At 45.4% G+C, this 20,613-nt stretch overlaps 2 protein-coding genes across 3 annotated transcripts in view; both read left to right on the forward strand.

Annotated features, from left to right (window-relative positions):
* Positions 1–1,306: 1,306 nt before the first annotated feature.
* On the forward strand, positions 1,307–18,048 carry DSCC1 (DNA replication and sister chromatid cohesion 1). The gene is made up of 9 exons (XM_075415220.1): positions 1,307–1,508; positions 3,953–4,121; positions 9,911–10,045; positions 11,670–11,760; positions 13,070–13,208; positions 14,180–14,232; positions 15,395–15,552; positions 16,122–16,270; positions 17,060–18,048. Exons 1-9 carry the CDS (start codon positions 1,339–1,341, stop codon positions 17,166–17,168), a joined length of 1,173 nt encoding a protein of 390 aa, XP_075271335.1. The 5' UTR covers positions 1,307–1,338; the 3' UTR covers positions 17,169–18,048.
* Positions 18,049–19,705: 1,657 nt separating this feature from the next.
* The window catches only part of TAF2 (TATA-box binding protein associated factor 2), a 66,603-nt gene continuing 65,695 nt past the window's right edge, over positions 19,706–20,613 (forward strand). The window contains exon 1 of one of the 2 annotated variants that reach the window (XM_075415635.1): positions 19,706–20,505. In XM_075415635.1, coding sequence (XP_075271750.1) covers positions 20,453–20,505 — 53 coding nt within the window. In that variant the 5' untranslated portion in view covers positions 19,706–20,452. The remainder of the gene's footprint in view (positions 20,506–20,613) is intronic. The other variant, XM_075415636.1, reaches the window with a different exon arrangement.

Raw genomic sequence — 20,613 nt, forward strand, 5'->3', positions numbered from 1 at the left:
GACTGAAGGTGCAGACTGCTATTAGTGTATCCAGAATCATGGTAGTTTAATATACGTATTAAATGCGACTGGACTGGTAGTGGCAAATTGGACATCACTCAGAATTTAAACCTAGCCGCACCTAGCATCTCACTTCAGTGAAGAGGGTTAGAAAGCAAGGGGGTTTATTTTCTGCCAAATTAACATGACACATGGTCAGCCTTCCTCTTGCTGTCACGGTCTGGTGTCAAGGCAATACGCAGAGTATCCAAGGAAATACCTAGAATCAGAGCTGGGCAAGGACTCCCATACTGGGCCTCTTCTTGTTGTATTTTATAGATATGGGCTGGCCTGCTGGAGAGCAGCTCTGCTGAGGGGGACCTAGGAGTGCTGGTGGATGACAGGTTGACCATGAGCTGGTTGCCAAGAAGGCCAGTGGGATCCTGGGGTGCATTAAGAAGAGTGTGGCCAGCAGGTCGAAGGGAGGTTCTCCTCCCCCTCTACTCTGCCCTAGTGAGGCCTCATCTGGAGTACTGTGTCCAGTTCTGGGCTCCCCAGTTCAGGAAAGATGAGGAACTACTGGAGAGAGTCCAGAGCAGGGCTACGAAGGTGATGAGGGGACTGGAGCATCTCTCCTATGAGGAAAGGCTGAGGGAGCTGGGCTTGTTTAGCCTGAAGAAGAGAAGAAGAGAAGGCTGAGAGGGGATCTTAGAAAAGCCTATAAATATCTTAAGGGTGGGTGTCAAGAGGATGGGGCCAAACTCTTTTCAGTGGTGCCCAGCGACAGGACGAGTGGCAACGGGCACAAACTGAAGGATAAGAAGTTCCATCTGAACATGAGGAAAAACTTCTTTACTTTGAGGGTGGTGGAGCACTGGAACAGGCTGCCCAGAGAGGTTGTGGGATCTCCTTCTCTGGAGATATTCAAAACCCGCCTGCATGAGGTCCTGTGCAGCCTGCTTTGGCAAGGGGTTTGGACTAGATAACCAACAGAGGTCCCTTCCAACCCCTAACATTCAGTGACTCTTTGGTTCTGCGATGTATTCTATTTAGGACATTTTATGGATGTTATTTAGGACATTTTGTGGGTTTTTATGGCATTTGATTGGCATATGGAGAGCTTGGAACCGGGAACTCCCACCGCCGAGGAGAGCGATGCCCCGCTGTTTAACCCCGAGGAGTTGCCGCCCGCCCCACCGGCCACGTCCGGGCGCACAGCAGGCAACCAGAGAATCAACCCACCCTGAGCCCGCCTCACCGCCTCCTGCGCCGCCCCGCCCCTTGCCCCGACCGGCACCGCCTGGGCGAGTGCGGGCGGGCGCGGCGGGCTTTTCGGAGCGGGCTGAGGCAGCGGGCGCCATGCGGAAGCGAGCGGAGGTGGACGCGACTCTGCGAACGGCCAAACTGAACCCGGCCGAGCTGGTGCCGGTCGTGCACTGCCTCAGCTTCGGTCCGCAGGCCGGCGCCGGCGAGTGCTGCCTGCTGCAGCTGGAGCCGGGCCTCTGCGCCGATCTGGAGGCGGGACGCAGGTACGGGCCTGGGGGGGTCGTCGCCGTAGCCGTCGCCGTCGCCTGAGGCGCGGCCCGGCCGGCGACGACCCCTCCCCCCCCCCCCGTCGTCGTCTCTTGTGACCCGGCGACCGTAGCGACCGCTACCCCAGGCAGGATGAGGGACCGGGGCAGGCCGGCCCAGCGGCGGGAGGCTGGGGTTTTGCAGCGTTACGGCCCGCCCCGGCGTGAACGGAGGGGTGCGGGGGTGGAGATGGGGCAGGGCTGAGCTGTCCCGCCTTTAGTGTGGAGTGGCTGACGTGGGTCTCGCAACGTGGCTTTTTTCCAGACTTTTATTCCGTTAATCTGGTTTGCGTGAAAGTCTCACTGTCCCTTAAACCTGGCTCGGTTACATTGGAAACGAAAAGCTGGCACTAAGCTAGAAGCTGGACAAAGCAAGCATAACCAGCGCTGTGTGATGGCTATTTATAATACCTTTAGATTATTTAAGCGAAGTAATTGTTGTGTGCGTGAAAAAAGGAGATGGAATAGAATCATCAAATAGAATCATGGAATAGTTTGAGTTGGAAGGGACCTTTGGAGGTCATCCAGCCCAACCCCCCTGCAGTGAGCAGGGACATCTTCAACTCCATCAGGTTGCTCAGAGCCCCATCTAACCTGGTCTTGAATGTTTCCAGGAATGGGGCACTACCACCTCTCTGGGTAACCTGTTACAGTGCTTTACCACGCTCATCGTGAAAAATTTCTTCCTGATATCCAATCTTAACCAACCCTCGTTTAGTTTAAACTAAACGAGTTTAAACTTGCTAAATGAGTTTAAACTCATTTTTCTTGTAAGCCCACTTTAAGTCCTGAAAGACCGCAATAAGGTCTCCGCGGAGCCTTCTCTTCTCCAGGCTGATCAGCTCCAACTCTCAGCCTTTCCCGATAGGAGAGATGCTTCAGCCCTCTGGACACACTCCAACAGCTCCGTGTTATTTCCTGTGCTGAGGGCTGCAGAGCTGGATGCAGGACTCCAGGTGGGGTCTCCATTCCAGATGGGATGTGTTGGATAGTTTATGTATTGCTACAGTGCCAATTGGTGACAAGGCCACAAAGCAACCTTGGGTCCTTCTCCCAGACCATTCAGTCTGGTAGAGTATCCAATCAGAGTAGCAACTTTATTATTAAAGTTTCCCACTTCTGAAGGCTGTTGTATTGGTGACTGTCATAGCTCTCTTTTTTTAAATACGGAAAAATTGCTTCTGAGGAGACTTCTAGACAAAACCGAGGAGAGTTTCTCGCTGGGCATGTGAAGACAGATCCCTAACAATTTGGGTTTAGGAAAGGAGATTATATTCTTAAAAGAATCCCACTGACTTTGAGATTTTCCTGCTGGAACTCGAGGTCGGGTGGATGGCACGATGTCTACAACTTAGACAAAGAGGACAGCGAAGGATGTACAGTATTAGCATAGGTATTTGGTAGGATGGTTACGTGGCATTTAGTGCTGGACCAAGAACGGATTCTAGAGAAGTTTTTGATACTGTTTTAAAATTTGTTGGTTTGCTGCAATGCCTGTGACATGATAAAAATGTTTAAAATTATACAACACTAGAACTCTCTCTGAAGAAAATAGTCCTCAGACATGTGTGCTGTTAAGCTTGTCCATACTCAGTGCATTATTGACAAACTGTCGTTGGTTAGAGGCCTGGGTCACGCTGAGGACCTTCTGGGGCACAGACAAGCTTTGTTCATGCGTGCAACCTTTTGGAAGCAAGATGAGCAGTTTGTTTAAATTGAATCTGAGCACTTAACCTAGTGTAGCCATGGAGGAACGGAATGTTCCACTGTTGTGGTCCTGCTTCGGTATTATCACATCCTCACTAAGAATCTCTGTTTAATCAAGTATGTGAGCTGAAGAGAGGAGCTTGCATTGATTCTTTGTACTGAAATGCTCTAGAAGGTCTATTTTCTGCTTGGAATTACTTACAAGAAAATGTGTATAATTTTGAGAGAGAATTATCTGAAGGATGCTGCACAATAGACACTTTCTGTTTGCTTTATTGATTCACAGCGCGCCAGTTTCAGTCTTCATTAAAGACCAATTCTAGTTGTAATCTTATTTCTGAGATTAGTGAACTAGTTCAGGCTTTAAGCATTACCTAATCAGTGTTTTAGGGAGTTTTGTGTGAAAAGGCAGGTGAGGAGGTTCAACTGTGATCTGCATAAAAACCTTGAATACTTGTCTTTCAGAGTGGGATAAGTCAAAAAGGTGAGGAAAAAACATAGTGTTAAGATATTTTAGATTAGTTGCCAATTGTATCTTCATATTTTGGTATACTGTGACTGCTGCTACCAAATAGAACTGCCGTTTATAACTTCTTTACCAATGTATAAATGTGGAAAAAAATCAGACAAGTTTAATATGTGTTCATCTTTTATTTTGTACACCTTTATTTTTATGTGTTTTTTTTTTTCCCCAGCCTAGTAATCCGTGGTGAAAAGGATGAACAAGCAGTGTTATGCAGCAAAGATAAGACTTACGACATGAAAGTAGCAGATACCTCAAATATGCTGCTGTTTGTTCCTGGTTGCAAAACTCCAGAACAGCTGAATGCAGATCAAGCATCTTGTGATATTATTCATTCACAGGTGCGTCTTTCAGAGTTTTTGTTTGTTTGCTTTTATTTTCTACTTTCTTATTCTCATAATTCCTTGTATTTTATCCAAGATGCTTTTGTGACACCCATCTGGGATTCAGTTGTCTAAACATAGGCTTCTAATGCTATTTTAGGAGCCTTGTGGTATTGGTCTAGCTACAAGCTGCTACTTCAGAAGGAGGTTAGCCTGCTGTAGATTCTTTGTATATAAAATGGCTCCAGGAGGATGTCTTCCTAAATATGCTATGTACACAGAGGGTGTGCTATACCTTAGGGTGTCCGAAATTTCTCAAAGGCCGTTCTTTAGGCAGCTGAACTTTATCCATCATGTATGATAATTATTGTTTCTAACAAATTAAAACTTTGGTTTATTTTCAGTGGATAGTAATTACTTGTAGGTAATCACTAGGAAGACCATACAGCTAGGCAGGCGCAATCCAGGAGGTTCCTACAGAGCATCGATGATAACTTTCTGATGCAAGTGGTGGAGGAACCAACAAGGAAAGGCGCGCTGCTGGACCTCGTGTTAACAAACGAGGAGGGACTGGTGGAGGATGTGAAGGTTGGAGGTAGACTCGGCTGCAGTGACCATGAAATGGTTGAGTTCAGGATCCTGCGTGGAGGAAGCAGGGCGATAAGCAGGATCAAAACCCTGGACCTCAGGAGGGCTGACTTTGCCTTCTTCAAGGAGCTACTGGGAGGAATCCCGTGGGCCAGGGCTCTCGAAGGCAGGGGGGTCCATGAGTGCTGGTCGCTCTTTAAACAACACTTCTTCCATGCACAGGAGCAATGCATCCCCCTGAGAAAGAAATTTAGCAAAGGAGGCAGGAGACCTGCATGGTTAAACAAGGAGCTTCTAGCGGAGATCAGGCAGAAGAGAAAGGTCCATGGAATGTGGAAAGAGGGACAGGCCACTTGGGAAGAGTACAGAAACGTGGTGAGAGCATGCAGGGATGCGATGAGGAAGGCCAAGGCTCACCTGGAATTGAAGCTGGCAAGGGATGTCAAAAACAACAAGAAGGGCTTCTTCAACTACATCAGCAGCAAAAGGAAGGCTAGGGACAACGTGGGGCTACTGCTGAATGAGGCGGGTGTCCTGGTGACGGAGGATGCGGAGAAGGCAGAGCTACTGAATGCCTTCTTTGCTTCAGTCTGCAGTGCTAAGACTGGCCCTCAGGAATCCCAGGCCCCGGAGGTAAGAGAAGAAGCCTACAAAGAGGACGACTTTCCCTTGGTTGAGGAGGACTGTGTGAGGGATCGCTTAAGCAATCTGGATGTCCACAAATCCATGGGCCCCGATGGAATGCACCCACGAGTGCCGAGGGAGCTGGCGGATGTCATTGCTGAGCCACTCTCCATCATCTTTGAAAGGTCTTGGAGGACAGGAGAGGTGCCCGAGGACTGGAGAAAGGCCAATGTCACTCCAATCTTCAAAAAGGGCAAGAAGGAGGACCCAGGGAACTACAGGCCGGTCAGCCTCACCTCCATCCCAGGAAAGGTGATGGAGCAGCTTATCCTGGAGGCCATCATCAAGCAAGTGGAAGAAAAGAAGGTTATCAGGAGTAGTCAGCATGGATTCACCAAGGGGAAATCATGCCTGACCAATCTGATAGCTTTCTACGATGACATGACTGGCTGGGTAGACGAAGGGAGAGCCGTGGGTGTTATCTACCTTGACTTCAGCAAGGCTTTCGATACAGTCTCCCATGATTTCCTCCTAGGGAAGCTGAGGAAGTGTGGGCTGGATGAGTGGTCGGTGAAGTGGATAGAGAACTGGCTGAATGGCAGAACTCAGAGGGTTGTCATCAGCGGCGCTGAGTCTAGTTGGAGGCTGGTGACAAGTGGTGTCCCCCAGGGGTCAGTACTGGGCCCAGTCTTGTTTAACTTCTTCATCAACGACCTGGATGAAGACTTAGAATGTACCCTCAGCAAGTTTGCTGACGACACCAAACTGGGAGGTGTGGTAGATACACCAGAAGGCTGTGCTGCCGTTCAGCGTGACCTGGATAGGCTGGAAAGCTGGGCAGAGAGGAACCTGATGAGGTTCAACAAGGGCAAGTGCAGGGTCCTGCACCTGGGGAGGAACAACCTCATGCACCAGTACAGGCTTGGGGTGGACCTGCTGGAGAGCAGCTCCGCGGAGAGGGACCTGGGTGTCCTGGTGAACGACAGGTTAACCATGAGCCAGCAGTGTGCCCTGGCTGCCAAGAAAGCCAATGGGATCCTGGGGTGCATCAAGAAGAGTGTGGCCAGCAGGACGAGGGAGGTTCTCCTTCCCCTCTACACTGCCCTGGTGAGGCCTCATCTGGAGTACTGTGTCCAGTTCTGGGCTCCCCAGTTCAAGAAAGATGAAGAGCTACTGGAGAGAGTCCAGCGGAGGGCTACGAGGATGGTGAGGGGACTGGAGCATCTCCCCTACGAGGAGAGGTTGAGGGAACTGGGCTTGTTCAGCCTGAAGAAGAGAAGGCTGCGAGGGGACCTTATAAATGCCTACAAATATCTGAAGGGTGGGTGTCAGGAGGATGGGGCCAAGCTCTTTTCAGTGGTGCCCAGTGACAGGACAAGGGGCAATGGGCACAAACTGAGGCACAGGAAGTTCCGTCTGAACATGAGGAAGAATTTCTTCCCTCTGAGGGTGACGGAGCACTGGAAGAGGCTACCCAGGGAGGTGGTGGAGTCTCCCTCTCTGGAGATATTCAAGACCCGCCTGGACAAGGTCCTGTGCAGCCTGCTGTAGGTGACCCTGCTTCGGCAGGGGGGTTGGACTAGATGACCCACAGAGGTCCCTTCCAACCCCTACTATTCTGTGATATACTAGTAATTACAGTAGGTATTAAAAGCTTTCAAAGAAAATCTGGTTTCTCAGAGTTAGTAGCTATTTAAAAAACAAAAAAGATGTTTGCAAATTGATTCTTAGGAGTTCTTTCCCCAAAAGGCAGATTATACCATGTCATGCTTGAATATTTTTTAAATACAGAAATGTATGCAAAGGTGACTCTTTCAACTAGCATCTGGAAGGATTTGTTGGACTGAATGATTTGGGAGTTCTCAGTTTAAGGAATTCACTGTTCTCTGCTCTTCTGAAGCATAGTTAATAAACTTCTACTTGAAATAGTTAGGCAAATATTATTACTAGGTTATTATTTGCTGTAATGGATATAATGACATCATTGCGGAGTAATCCTGTCCTTAGATGAACATAGTAATCAAAACACCATCATTTCTTCTGTGAAGTCAGCAGTTCAGCTAGTAGAAAAAGTTAATTAAAACTAAAGTAGATTAATGAGAAAGTAATATGCTTCCATATTCTTTTTTTGCTATGTTTAATGATTTCACTAGTCCTCTGAAGTTACACATGTCAACATAATACAAATGTGATGTGTGAACCAGCACTGGCAGGATGCAGGAACAACCACAAAACCACGGATGAAATGCAAAGAGTAAATTTATTTTCATTAACTCTCCAACTGGGGAATCCCCAAAGCAGCACCTGGGCAGAGGCACACAAGTGGGGACGCAGGCACTGCGGAGCTCAGTCCATGCTAGAGGATCCTCTCCAGGTAGAGGGGAGCAGGCTGCGGCACGGTGGTCAGGTAGCTGTGGCACGCCACCTTGGCTGGGGCCACAGCGCTGTCAACGTGTGCTGGGCAGACCCTGGGCTTGGCCATCTGCTCGACACAAATCCACAGGAGCCTGTCGCAGAGCAGACTTTGCCGTAGCCGGGAGGCCTGGCTGGTGTCAGAGTCGTCTGCCAGACAGCAGGAGAGGCATTCCCACAGCTCAGCAAGCGGCTCCCACGTCTCCTCCCAGCTGCCTATCTGGGCAGCAAAATCAGCTTCTTTGAGGTGCTTCATATGTGACGCCAGGCTGGCAACTCAGTGGTGCTCTACTGTTAACCTCCCCGGGCTGCAGGTGGAGATCTGCTCCACCGTGGACCTCCATGGGCTGCAGGGACACGGCCTGCCTCACCATGAGACCATGGGGCTGCAGGGGAATCTCTGCTCCGGCGCCTGGAGCACCTCCTCCCCCTGCTTCCTCACCGACCTTGGAGTCTGAAGAGTTGTTGCTCTCACATCTGCTCACTCCTCTGTCCCACTGCAGTTTGTTCCCCTTCTTAACTATCTTATCCCAGAGGTGCTACCACTGTTGCTGATGGGCTTGGCCTTGGCCGGTGGCGGGTCCGTCTTGGAGCCAGCTGCCACTGGGTCTGTTGGACATGGGGGAAGCTTCTAGCAGCTTCTCAGAAGCCATCCCTGTAGCCCCCCTGCTACCAAAACCTTGCAAACCCGATACATGTGATTTGCTTAGGAATTATTTTTAGAATTTTATTTCTAAGAGCTTTCTTAATGTTTTCAAAAAAGTTACGTGGTATATTGACACTGCAAATTGTGAAACATAGCAATAGACAGTATGTTTACTCAGCATTTTGGGGCTTCGCTGCCCTGCTCCTGCAGTCTCGGTGCTGCTCTTTGTACCACTTGCGAGGTCAAAGCATCTGCCATTTTATTCACCTCACACAGACCAGCTCCAGTTATGAGCTTTGGAATATAATTTAGAATTACTTATTTTCTTTTCTATGCAGAGTACCTTCTTGTTCATTACTAAATTGCTCAGAAAAGAACGTGGCAGGAAAAAAAAATCTAACACTAGTTAAATGCTGTTTGACACGGGGCGGGGGAAATTTAGACATTTATCAAGAATTTAGTATTTACCTGATTTTTGTGACAAGCAAGCTACAGAACAGATTAAAAATTGAGATCTTTCTGCATATTAGAATTTAGATAGGACTACTACATATAGGTGGTTTGCTTATAGTTGATTTAAAGTTATTTTTAGCTATTTATTTAAAGCTATTTTAAAGTTTGAGGGTTTTTTTAAATGGATGACCCTAAAAAAAATAGTAGTCTGGTAAAGCATTTAGGTTATTGTAAAGTACTATCTGGAGGCTTTTTCATGGAGGCTTTTTTACAAGGGGCTAGTGGTTGGGTCAGGAGTCACAAACGTGGAGCCTGCTCTGCCATTCTGTACCCACTTCTGTTGGTTTGGTAAATAGCAGAAACAATGCAGAAAGGCCCCCGATACTCTGTCCTCTTCAAAGAATCTGCTAGGAAGTCCAAGCTGTACCCCATGAAACACCTCAGGGTTACTCTGAAGGTAAAGTTCTATTAGATCAGTGTTGTTGAATCAATTACACCTGAGCTTCCGGTTGCATGCTTTAAATTTGTCTGTTGAATCAGAGTAAGGAACGGAGATGTCTTGTATGTCTTGTTAGTTGTGTGCAAGTGTAGCTTACTGTCTCGTTAATGTCGGTTTTACTTGAGCTTAGGGATATGATGATTCATTAAGGTGTAAAAAGACCACGAAGTAGATCCCAAGCGCAGGAAGAAGTAGGGAAGATGAAAACAGGATAATACAGGAGGGGTTTTATGGCAGAAATATAACTTGGCATTAAGAGGAAAAGAAATGTTGATGCAGATTGTGCAGGAATATATCCCATGATAATACTCTGCTATTTGCATGTGGAAATGAGTTGTTCCCTTTGTCATATGCACTATGAACACATTTGTATCAGCCAACAGTGTTTTTTTTGTTCTTCATTGCCTGCAGTAAATTTTTTTTAATTGAAAATACTATGATTGTTTCATCTTTACGGTAATTACCCTATTAATAAATCCTTATTCTCAGTGACTAGATTAATGCTTTTTGCTGATAATTTTTGGTAAGCTTCTTTGAATCCAAATGGGAGATTAAAATGTTTTAAGAGTCACTTTCTTCTTGTAGATTGCTGGCTTCTCCAATAACTTTTGGGAATTAAGGAGGTGCCGACCTAAACTGAAGAAGCTGAGGAAGCTTTTAATGGAACGTCCATATGAAGGGCCAGATAGTCAGAAAGATCGGACTTCGACATTTTCAAAGGTAAATCAGCTACGTAAATTAATTTCTTGTAATTGGTAGTGGGCAAATTAAAGTGAAGATACATTGTTAAGTAGAAAAATACCTTTGCTGACATGTTTCACAGTGCTGCTTTGAGTTAATTTTTTAAGCCTACTACTCTAAACAAGTTGCATTATTAGCACTTCTGTTTGTTTTGAAGGAGAATGTTTCATGTATTGGCTTACTGGAGCACACCTAGCTATATCCGATAAATGTAGATGAATCTTAGCCATGCTACTAGTGGAACTTTAATCTGAAAGATCTCCATGGGAAAGCTTTCTTTCCTGTGGGACTAATTCTCACTGGAGTACCAAACAATACGTGTGTAGTAAAAAGTTTTGCTATGTTGTTTGCTTACACTTTATATTGGGTGCTGGCAACAAATAATCCACCTTTAATCTGTTCAAAAACAAATTACTACGGTTTGGTGGCTTACTGTAAACTTCTAATTGTTTTCCGTTGTTTGTACACATTGTACACGGAGAACTACAGGAAAGGAATCATAAGGAACTGTAGCACTGTAAGGAATTTTTCTAAGGAAGCCTGATGCATAATGATGTGATTTAGCAAACTACAGGAAAACCAGGAAACAGGCTAATACATAGCTTGCTCAGGGTGCACCAAATTAAAGTCCTGGATTTTACAGTGAGATGGCAAGGCATATTCAAATGATGCAATGCGCCTGAGTCAATGTATTTAATACGTTTCTTATCCTTATCTGGAAATTGATGGTATGGATGTGATGCAAGTTAGCCCATACCATTTTATTTTTGCGAGGGTGATGCAGCTGATAAAAGCATCATAGCTGAGAGCAGTGAGTTCCTAAAAATGCTTGTATTAGAGTATCGGAGGTGATGAAAATGTATTAGAGTTGATTAAAAAGGCTGTAAGGTGAACGAAGGAATTGATGAAGCCCTATTTCCTATGGATTTAAGTCTGGTGTTCCTTCCCTTTACTTCACTCTTCATGATACTTTCTGTTCCTCCCGTATCTCTTAAATCTTTACCACAGTTCCACAGCACCCTCCCATCTTACCAAGTAACTGTTCTGCAAAAAGCTGTGTGTACTGTGGCTGGGTCTGTACTACGTGTCTGCTAATTGGTTAGCGGACACCAAAACACAATACAATTGTTGAGGTCATGCCAGAGCAGGCTTTCCCTCGGTGGAGGTTCTCACTTCTGACTTATCCAAAAGTGATGTGACTTGTTTTGCCTTTTCTTTGAATCTCATAGATCAAGATATGTGATTTATGAAAGACAGGACACATTCACTTTTCATTCTTGCTGTGATACTTTACTTGCGATGCCTATTTGTGCTAGTTTGACATCCTGGGAATAGAGGTGTATTACTTGTGCATTGCACAGAGACGTGCCTGTAGTTATACTGATCTTTATATTGAATAACCCTTTGAGAAAATGTTGTAAGTTACAGGAAAAGTTTCAGAGAGTGTGGTAAACCTCAGAAAATTCAGAGCCTGGGGAAAAAAAAATCAACCTGTGAAGTCTTTCTTTCATTATATCTTATAATACATTTAGCATGCTTGCTGAAGCAAAGGAGGAGTAAGGACAACCTGGTTTATTTCCCTCTTTTTTTCGCCTTGTTGCAGTATACAACAGAAGATTTGTTAAGTCTGATTCAAGCAAGTGAGGAAGAAATACTGCACCACTTGCAGGTTATAGATGCCTGCAAAATCGAAGGTATTTGTCTCTAAAGAATATTATTGCCTATGAGGAAATAACCCTGCTTTTTTTCCCCCAGATATTTGTGTCTCCTTTTTCTAAGGCCCATTCCACATCCTTGTCTTTCAAGGTGCAAGTCATTTCAAGGTATGAAGATCTGCTTCTGTATTTCCTGTATTTTCTGCTACTATGAAGCTGATCAAAAAGATAAAACTGAGCAGACATCAACCAGTCTGGCTCTTCCCAGGGTAATTCCTTATTTGCTTCTACAAACACTGGCATCAGAGTATCCCACCCATAGCATGAATATTTTTTGGCTGTTTGCTCTCTTCATGGATGAGTGGATACCGCTTTCTGCAGTTCTAGAGGCAAAAATAGCTGATCCGTAGGTAACCCCAGCAGTTCCATAGTCCTTTCTTCCTCCCAGACTGGGTTAATCTCAGAAGTCTTCCTACCATGTGAGGCAAGGCTGGAGCAAGTGCCTCACCCTGGGACAGGTCCTACTCATACTGTACTTGACCAAGCCCAAACTCTCACCCAGATGCCAGGTGGCAGCAATCCTAGAGTCATAGAATAATGCAGGGCAGAACTGAGTTATGGAGGTTATCAGATCTAAGAGCCTGCTTTGGAAGGTGGCTGGCTCAGTTCTGAGCGTTTCCAAGGATGGAGATTGCACAACTGGTGTCCAGGCTGTTGCAACGTTTGACTGTGTGCAAGGAGAAAAAAAATTCTCCAGATACTAAGCTAGGATTTCCCTTGTTGCAACTTGTGCTTGTTGCCTCCTCTCCCATCACTGAGTACCACTGGGAAGACTTCTGCTCTGTCGTCTTTATACCGTCCCATTAGGCAGGTGAGGAAAATCTCATGGGTGACTTTCCTTGTCATTTACAGCTGCACAGCACTGTTGTACCAGATCTGTGCTTTGTCACAGCTGGATTTCTGTGGACTTGGCTGTATCTGAACTGTCACTTTGCAGGGCCAGTGCAGCCAGTTCTGTTCATGCAGTTCTGTCTCTGAATTAATGATTACGTTTTCCAGGTCTGACTCATCTTGGGATGGGGTTTGTAGTGTCTTTGTATCTGTGGCAGTTAATCTACATAAACAGTTATGAATAATTGAGATTATTTCATTTCTTTTTCCTTTACATTTGCTCGTACTATTCTGTTCTTTTACTCCGTTTTAATCCTGAAAAGGACAGAATGCTGTTGCTGTACACTGTGAAGGTGTGACGTAAATGTCTAGACTCCTGTAATGTATCTTCAGGGGAACAGAATTAAGGTGTTAATGTTTTCCTTCTAACACTGTTTTGTGGTTTTCTATTTGGCAGGATACTGGAGAATTCTAGAATTTGACTATGAGATGAAACTCTTGAATCACGTGACTCAGCTAATAGACTCAGAGTCCTGGTCTTTAACTAAGGTTCCTTTACGTACCTGCCTTGAGGAACTTGGATCTCTAGAGCCCAAGTAAGCAATTACTCTTAGTACTTAAAATTATCTATAATCATTATTAACTGTTACTAATTGCAAGTATTATTATCTATTAGAATTATAGTCTTCTAACTCTAAGATTCCAGTTACCATGGTGTTAATGATATATTTTCTTCGGCTCTAAGATATACAAGGACATTAATAGTTTAGACAGACAGGTTAGTAAACTGATTTTACTGCCATTGGTAATATTTCGATTGGTTCAATAGTAGAAACATTACTGCTGAATTGTAAATGATGGAAGTAGCATGTACTTAAGCCATAAATTACTGACCGTCTTGAAATGCTTGTTCTGACACAAGTCAAAAATGTTTAATTTACCTCTTGCGTAATGTCTGAGATGATGGTATATTTCCTGGTATAATAGAAAACTCGGATCTCAAGAGTTGAGCTTATTGTACTGCCGTTTGGAGTCATGAAATAATTTAAGATTACCATTCAAACAAAGTCCTAAGTTTACAACATGTAGTGTTTTCCATTTATTTGGCTTTTGGCTCAAAAAGAAATCTTGCTTCAGTACTAGCGTCTGCAGTTAGGTTGTAATGTTATGCCAGAGATCTAGAGTAATGCCTGCTATTCAGTAAGGGATAATTTACCAAATTTGTGACTTGCATCACTTCTCATTGGAAAGAAGTGACATTGCAAGAGTCTCTCTTCCTTATTCTGTTTATGTCTTTTAGTCTTTGGTAGTTACAACTAGAAAGTGGAAGAGACTTGGGGCTGACATGCTGTATTAACTCCTGTCTGTCCTTTTTGTCCCCTTTTGTCGTCTTTTAGCTTGCAGTTTTTATCAATGAATTTCAGCCATGAAGATGTGTCCCATCCTCCATTCTCCTTGATTTTTTTACTTTATCTGTTCCTTCATCATATTCTTGGTAACTGTTTCTGTAGTGTCCTAATGAACAGTTTTAAAACTTGATTTCTGATGTGTGGGATTTTTTTTTCAGAGAGATGATAGAACATATTCTTTTAAGCTATGGAAGGAAATATGTTGATGATGGTAAGTTTGGGAAAGCACGCGTATTTTAATTTTGCGTAAAGGAAATTCATGAGTAAATTCGGATCTTGTGAGGAGGGCCCAAACAAGTGAATTTACTATAATGCCAGTAAAAGGAGGGAGCAAACAGCAAACTAAAAATCAGTAAAATTGTTAGAGGAAGTTTCATAGGACAAAGCTCTATTAAACTGTACAAGACACTATGGAAAAATCAGGAACTATCAGAGGTACCTGAAGTGATTTATTAGGTGTCTACAATTTGTGACTAAAGACAGATGACTTGTAAAATTTAGATGGAATCTCTCTTAGATACTGTAGGAGGTCTCAGCTATCATGTGTTGAAGCAATTAATTAATTTTGCTATTGTGAATAGTCAGTGGCATGTAGATGTCCCTGAATTTAGCTGGCCTGAAGTAGCCATCTGCCTTTGTTCCCTTCAACTGCACCACAAGATCCATTGATTGTGTTGATTAAATCCACATTGCCCGTCTCACATATGGACATGGTATTTCAGTGCCTTAATCTGAATTCTTCTCCACAGTTGCTTTCATCTCACCTTTGGCTGAAGTAGAGGTTGTATCCAACCATAAAGGACATAGGAAAGTAGCTGGAGTGACACAGATTGTCGTCTTAGTATACTTAGGCAGGTTGCACAAGGAACGAGTTTGAATTGCAGGAAGTTCAGATGACTGAAAAAGTGGAAGGAAGTGTTTATGCCTGACGTCGTTCAGAGAATTCTAGCCAAGTCAGTGTGAAAGAAAACAGATTCTCATTATTCCCTTCACCGTCTCATATTGTAAGGATGATTAAGGAAGTGAAAGTTTTGTTTAATTGTTCAACCACAGACAGCAAACACTTTAATACAAGCCATTCAGAAATAGGAATGAAAGCTGTAGGAGGAACAGGGTTGCTGTGAAAGGGGAAAAGATGGGAGGCGAATATGTTAATTGATGTGAGTACTGTAGCTCGGACAGTGCTGCACACACACATAATATTCTGCTTGATTTGTTCTTGAGAATGAGAAGAAATTTCTTTTCCTGAGGAGAAGAAAAACCAGGATATTTAGTTTGTAAGAGACTCTAGAACAGAATGGAAATAAGAGGCTGTTCTTTGTGCTTTTATTAAAAAGCAAGAACCCAAGATAGACTGTTTTTTTATTTCTCAGCAGGGGAGGTTTACTTTGAAATGCGTGAAGATAAAATATGCAGAGCTATAGCACAAATGCTTTTGCAAAATGCAGTTAAGTTCAATCTATCAGAGTTTCAAGAAGTCTGGCAACAAAGTGTCCCTGAAGGGATGACAACAAGGCTTGATCAGCTTAAGGTAAAAACGTAAAGATATTCTTTCATGAGAAGGCTGTTAACTGATGTGTCACATGTAGATTTTATCTATTTTATCAATTAATGGGGATTGATTGTGTTATTTCTGTCAGCTTTTGAGTTAAAGTACATCTTATGGCATTCTCTATGAGCATCAGTAGTCAGCAGTCATGGGAATTCAGGTTTCCATGGGTCTGGCATGTTTCACTGTTTGAAGAAGAGTTGCAGCTGTACAGTTAATACTTGTAAATGTAATTAGAACAGAAGCTGAAGTTATTGTCGAGCAGACTGTAGGGACAGCCAGTAGAGCAGCAAGCACTATGAAACCCTTTTGCTCAAAGGAGCCAGAGAGATGTTGGGACTTAATGGATTTCCCCCTCCCTTGTTGTCATAAAGGAAATGATAAATACTGCCTGTGAAACAGCGCCTTTATGATACTTTATCACTTTTCCTCTAGTAGTGCAGTTTTGGAAGGCTTTGGAGGTATAAAGGGCAACATGTATGGATTATTGCTGGAAAGAAGGAAGTTTAATTGTCTTTACTTAACATTTTCTTTCTGATGCTGATCTACAGGGCTTGGCTCTTGTGGATAAAAGCTCAAGACCAGAGACCATCTTTCTGCTAAAAGTGGAAGACTTACCAGAAGACAATCAGGAAAGATTCAACAGCTTATTCAGCATACGGGAAAAGTGGACAGAAGTGGATATTACCCCTTATATACAGTATGGATATGTTTATTTTTATTAAAATATAATTAATGTTATATTCTTCCCTTTTTGCACAGCTGACTTCTTATCAGCTATGATTGCCTCACATGCTATACTTTCCATTTTAAATGACTACAAATTCACTGTGAATAGAATACCCACCCCTGGGAACTGTAGCTATATTCATTGGATTTAAACTTGTGTGAAAAGCTGATCCTACTGAACTTAAATGGGGAATAACTGTCTTGTTTGATTGAGGCAGACTTAATTCAAAGGATAAACCTCCTGACATTTATAATTGGTCTCCATATTTGCAGCACAAGAACAGTAGAGCAGTAGTGCTTCCTGCACTGCGTCCTTTGCTCTTTTGGTGGTTAACACGCTACAGGGCTATCTGGAAGGCCCAGCCGGGGTACATGTGAGCAGATGGAGATGGTAACTCAGAAGTAACTGCATCAAACCTTTATGAGTGGCTCTAAATTTACTGTAATATATTGAAGTAGTTCAAAGCTAACTGTTGTGCTGGATTGAAAACCCTTTAAAAAACAGTAATATTAAAAACCAACCCCCTCCCCCTAAAAACCCAAAATCCTTGTTTCTGAAGTAAATAATGTCTTTTTGCCTGTTGCTTAAGTGTCAAGCCAAGTTCTAAACTTTAAGTAAAGCATTCTGTGACAGTTGAAGTAGTATTATTTTTCTCCCAATGCCCTAATTCAGTTTATTGCTATATTTACAAGTATTTCACGGATTCATTTTGTGTGGGAATCTCTAATGCCAATGTCTCCTGCTTTATTTCCTCTGTAGAGACTTATGCGCAGAGAAACAGACGGTTGGTGCTCTTCTGACAAAATACGCTCGCTCCTCAATGCAGAATGGTGTTAAAGTTTATAACTCTAGAAGACCCATCTCATAACAAGTATTGTTCTAAGAACTGGGAATACTGCATGGAGTAACAGTCAACGCTGCTTCTTCCTGCCTTCTGAGAAAGGAGTTGTCAACTGATATTATATGGTGTTATTGAGCTTAAACAGCTAAGCTTCTTGAAGGAGTTTTGTTTTATGCTCAAAGTCGAATGTGAGGGCACTTCCCTCTTCGAAGAAACCACAGCGTCAGCAGCCCATGACCGCCTTCCTTTGCCCACCTTCTCTTGCCTTGGTGTCTGTAGCGAATGCCAGGAGTCAGGCTACTTCTTGAATGCGCTTTAGTTGTCTATGCGTAAACTGAAGTCTGACATGAAAAATTAAAACCTTGATAATAATTGAATCAATCAAATTGAACAGCAAAATGCTTAGTCTTTTGCCCATTAGTGAGTGCTCTTAAAGACTAAGATTTCATTGCAGTGTTAACATTTTGAACACTGCAGACTTTGACAAGCTCGTGAACAAATTATTCCTCATTGAGACTACACTAGTCTGAATTTTGGAAGGCAGTTCTTTTTATGATCATGTCTGTGAATAACATTGGCACAAGCTCTTGACACTTCTTAAAGGAAATTCTGCCAAGTGTTAATATTACAAAAAACCAGTTTGCAATCAAGGATGACGATACGAGGGAATAGTTGGACAATGTGTTACGAACTTCCTGTAAACTGCCATTAGAAGGTAGCTGAGGTAAAATTATGTTTTATAGAACACTATTTGCTTTTTAAAGAGAACTTGTAAAACTTTGTAATACAATTTTTTTTAATAAACTTTGGTATGGCAAATACCTTGAAAACTTAGGGTGGAATATTATTCTGTGTAGAGCAATAAAACAGGATTTCTTTAGCATACTGTCATAAAGTGGAGTGCCTGAAATTGAAATTCTGTAATCATTAAAAAGGATTGTTTGCATGTCAGTGAACCAGAGTTTAATATTACACATTTTTCAGATTGTTTATTTTTCAACTTGACAATTGTGGGTTTGGCATTTGCTGCATCAGACTTGGACATAAGGTATCAACAACCTTGGAAGTGCCAGCATGCCAAATGTAGGGTGAGCCGAGAGAGGAGAGAAACTATAAATCAAATGCAACTCTAAAGATGGATGCGTGCATCCTTGGAATTTTGTTACAGCTAAAGAGACGAAGAAAAACTACTCCCTGAGCTCAGCTGACTCTTGCCCACTGGTGCGAGAGCAGCTCCCTGCGTTCCGCGTACCTGGGGCGCGGGGGGGGGTGAGGGTCGCATGGCTCACAGTGGCTCTGCGGGACGAGTCCCCTGGTCACTGTCTGCTGCCAGCAGCTGTGGTCCTTGCTTTTTGTAGCACCAGAACATTCCCTCTCGGAGGGATCAATGGTAAGATGGGTGCGAAAGCCTTGGAAATCACTTCTGTTGCGTCATACAAGGTTTCTCAGTTGAAATACACAAGACAATTGATGGTCTTGCAGTCTGAGACACAACAGTGTGTGTGTGTGTATATGTATATACACTGGGTGTAGTGAAAGAGGTAAGAATTCAAGTATTACATGAATAGTGCTGTATCACAATACCGAGGTTAATGATTCCGGTTTATCTAAATTATTTTGGCTTCTAATTAGTGTTTAATTAGACATTGGAAATGAGATGACACTCCGTAAATTTCCAGAACTGCTGCTGCGGAAGGGGCTGGCTGCATTAGCTGCTCTGACGCAAGCACTCGAAATTTCAACATAAAGCAGAGGAATGACAACTCGCTTGCGACAGAACAAATCTAGGTTAGGACGGAACTTCGCGTTGCTTCGTCCCGACAGCGTAACTGGAGCCTAGAGTCGGGGCCAGTCTCCTTTCGTGGCGCTGTGCCGCGTCCCCAGCAGCGTTGTTACCGTCTTAAGTCTTTTACTTGTTACAAGTGTCACGTTCTTCAGCGGCTCCCCCCGAGCCGGCGTCGGTGCGCCCCGGTGGACGCGGTCTCCGCTCAGTCGTCGCAGCTTTACCGGAGCGGCTCGGCGTGGGCAGGCACGGCCGCAGACGCGGCTGAAGGGCCCCGGGAGGTTTCGCGGCGGCGGTCGGGCGCGTTACCGTTCCCGTCCCCGCCGCAGCCGCCGCCATGGCGGCAGCCAGCGCCATGAGCTGCAGCCGGCCCCGGGCTGGCGCTCCCGCCTCAGGGGAGCCCCCGAGCCCGCTGCGGGCGCTGGAAATAAACCCCGGGCTGCGGTCAGACCCCGGCGGAGCCCTTACGGACCCGCCGGCCGCCGCGCAGCCGCCAGGGAGCGGACCGGCCTCCCCCTCCCCCCTCCGCCACCGCCTTCCCGCCGCCCTGAGGCCCCGCCCCCCGGGCACGGCGTGCGCATGCGCCCCGCCCCCGCCGGCTCCCGCGCGGGGGTTCCGCAGGGCGCATGCGCCTGACTACATGACCCGGCCCTGTATACGTCATTTAAATTAGTTTTTCGGTTGAATTTTCTTTTTTTTTTTGCTTATGGCCGCCTCTAACACCGGCGCGCCGCCCTTTTGAAGAACAACATTCCAAAAGGCTCCCCATCCTTCAAGAAATAACGCTCCGTTAAAGGGGCTGTGACCTTTCAACCGCCGGGGTGAAAGGTTACTCTCAAAATGGCGGCGGCTGCTGAGGGGAAGAATGTCGGCGGGGCCCGGCGGGCGTGCTGCTGAGGGGGAGCCTCGAGCGGCCCGCAGAGCCCACGTCGCGCCGTGCCGGTGGGCCGCCCCGCCCTCCATGTCGGTCGGCCCCAGCCTGCTGCCCCGGACGAGAGCCAGCCGCGGGAGGCCCCAGCCCAGCCGCCGCCCGGAGCAGCGCCCGCGGGCACTATAAGGCCGGACCGCGGGGGCTTAGCGGCGCCGCCTGCGCTCCCCTCCTCCCAGCCCTCTCCCACCTGTCGGCAGAGGGGGCTGCCCCAACCGGCCGGCCCGGGAGTGGGGAGCCTGCGGCCTTCCCGATTCAGCGGCTCCCGCTTCCGCCGCCCGTGGAGCCGGTTGATTTACGCCGCGGCTGCTAGGGGGAAGCGGGCAGCGCCTCCGAACTGGTGCCGTACCCCCGGCGGAGAGAGGGGTCGTGGGCTGCGCTCGTAAAAGGTCCTGGCGAAAGACTGGAGTGCTGGTTGTGTTACAACTATGGTGCTTGCTGGAGCTGAAGATGCCTGACTGCCGGGAGTCACGGATCCGCTGGGGAGATGAGTGATCGCGTACGGGCTGCCACAGGGAAAAACCGAAGGACCCGTCAAGCGAGCATGGTGGTGATGCCAGTCTGACGGTCAGCAGTGCGTGTTTAGTGCTGCTGTTCAGGATGAATAGGAAGAAAGGAGACAAGGGATTTGAGAGCCCAAGACCGTATAAATTATAAGTATCAATTTTTTTTAAAATTGCTATACTTGAGACCAATGTGCATTTGAAAAGGCCCCCAGGCTGATCAGTAATTATTTACCTGAGAAGGCTGTAACTGTTGCT

This window comes from Opisthocomus hoazin, chromosome 3 (genome assembly GCF_030867145.1).
Source record: "Opisthocomus hoazin isolate bOpiHoa1 chromosome 3, bOpiHoa1.hap1, whole genome shotgun sequence".
Lineage (NCBI taxonomy): Eukaryota > Metazoa > Chordata > Aves > Opisthocomiformes > Opisthocomidae > Opisthocomus > Opisthocomus hoazin.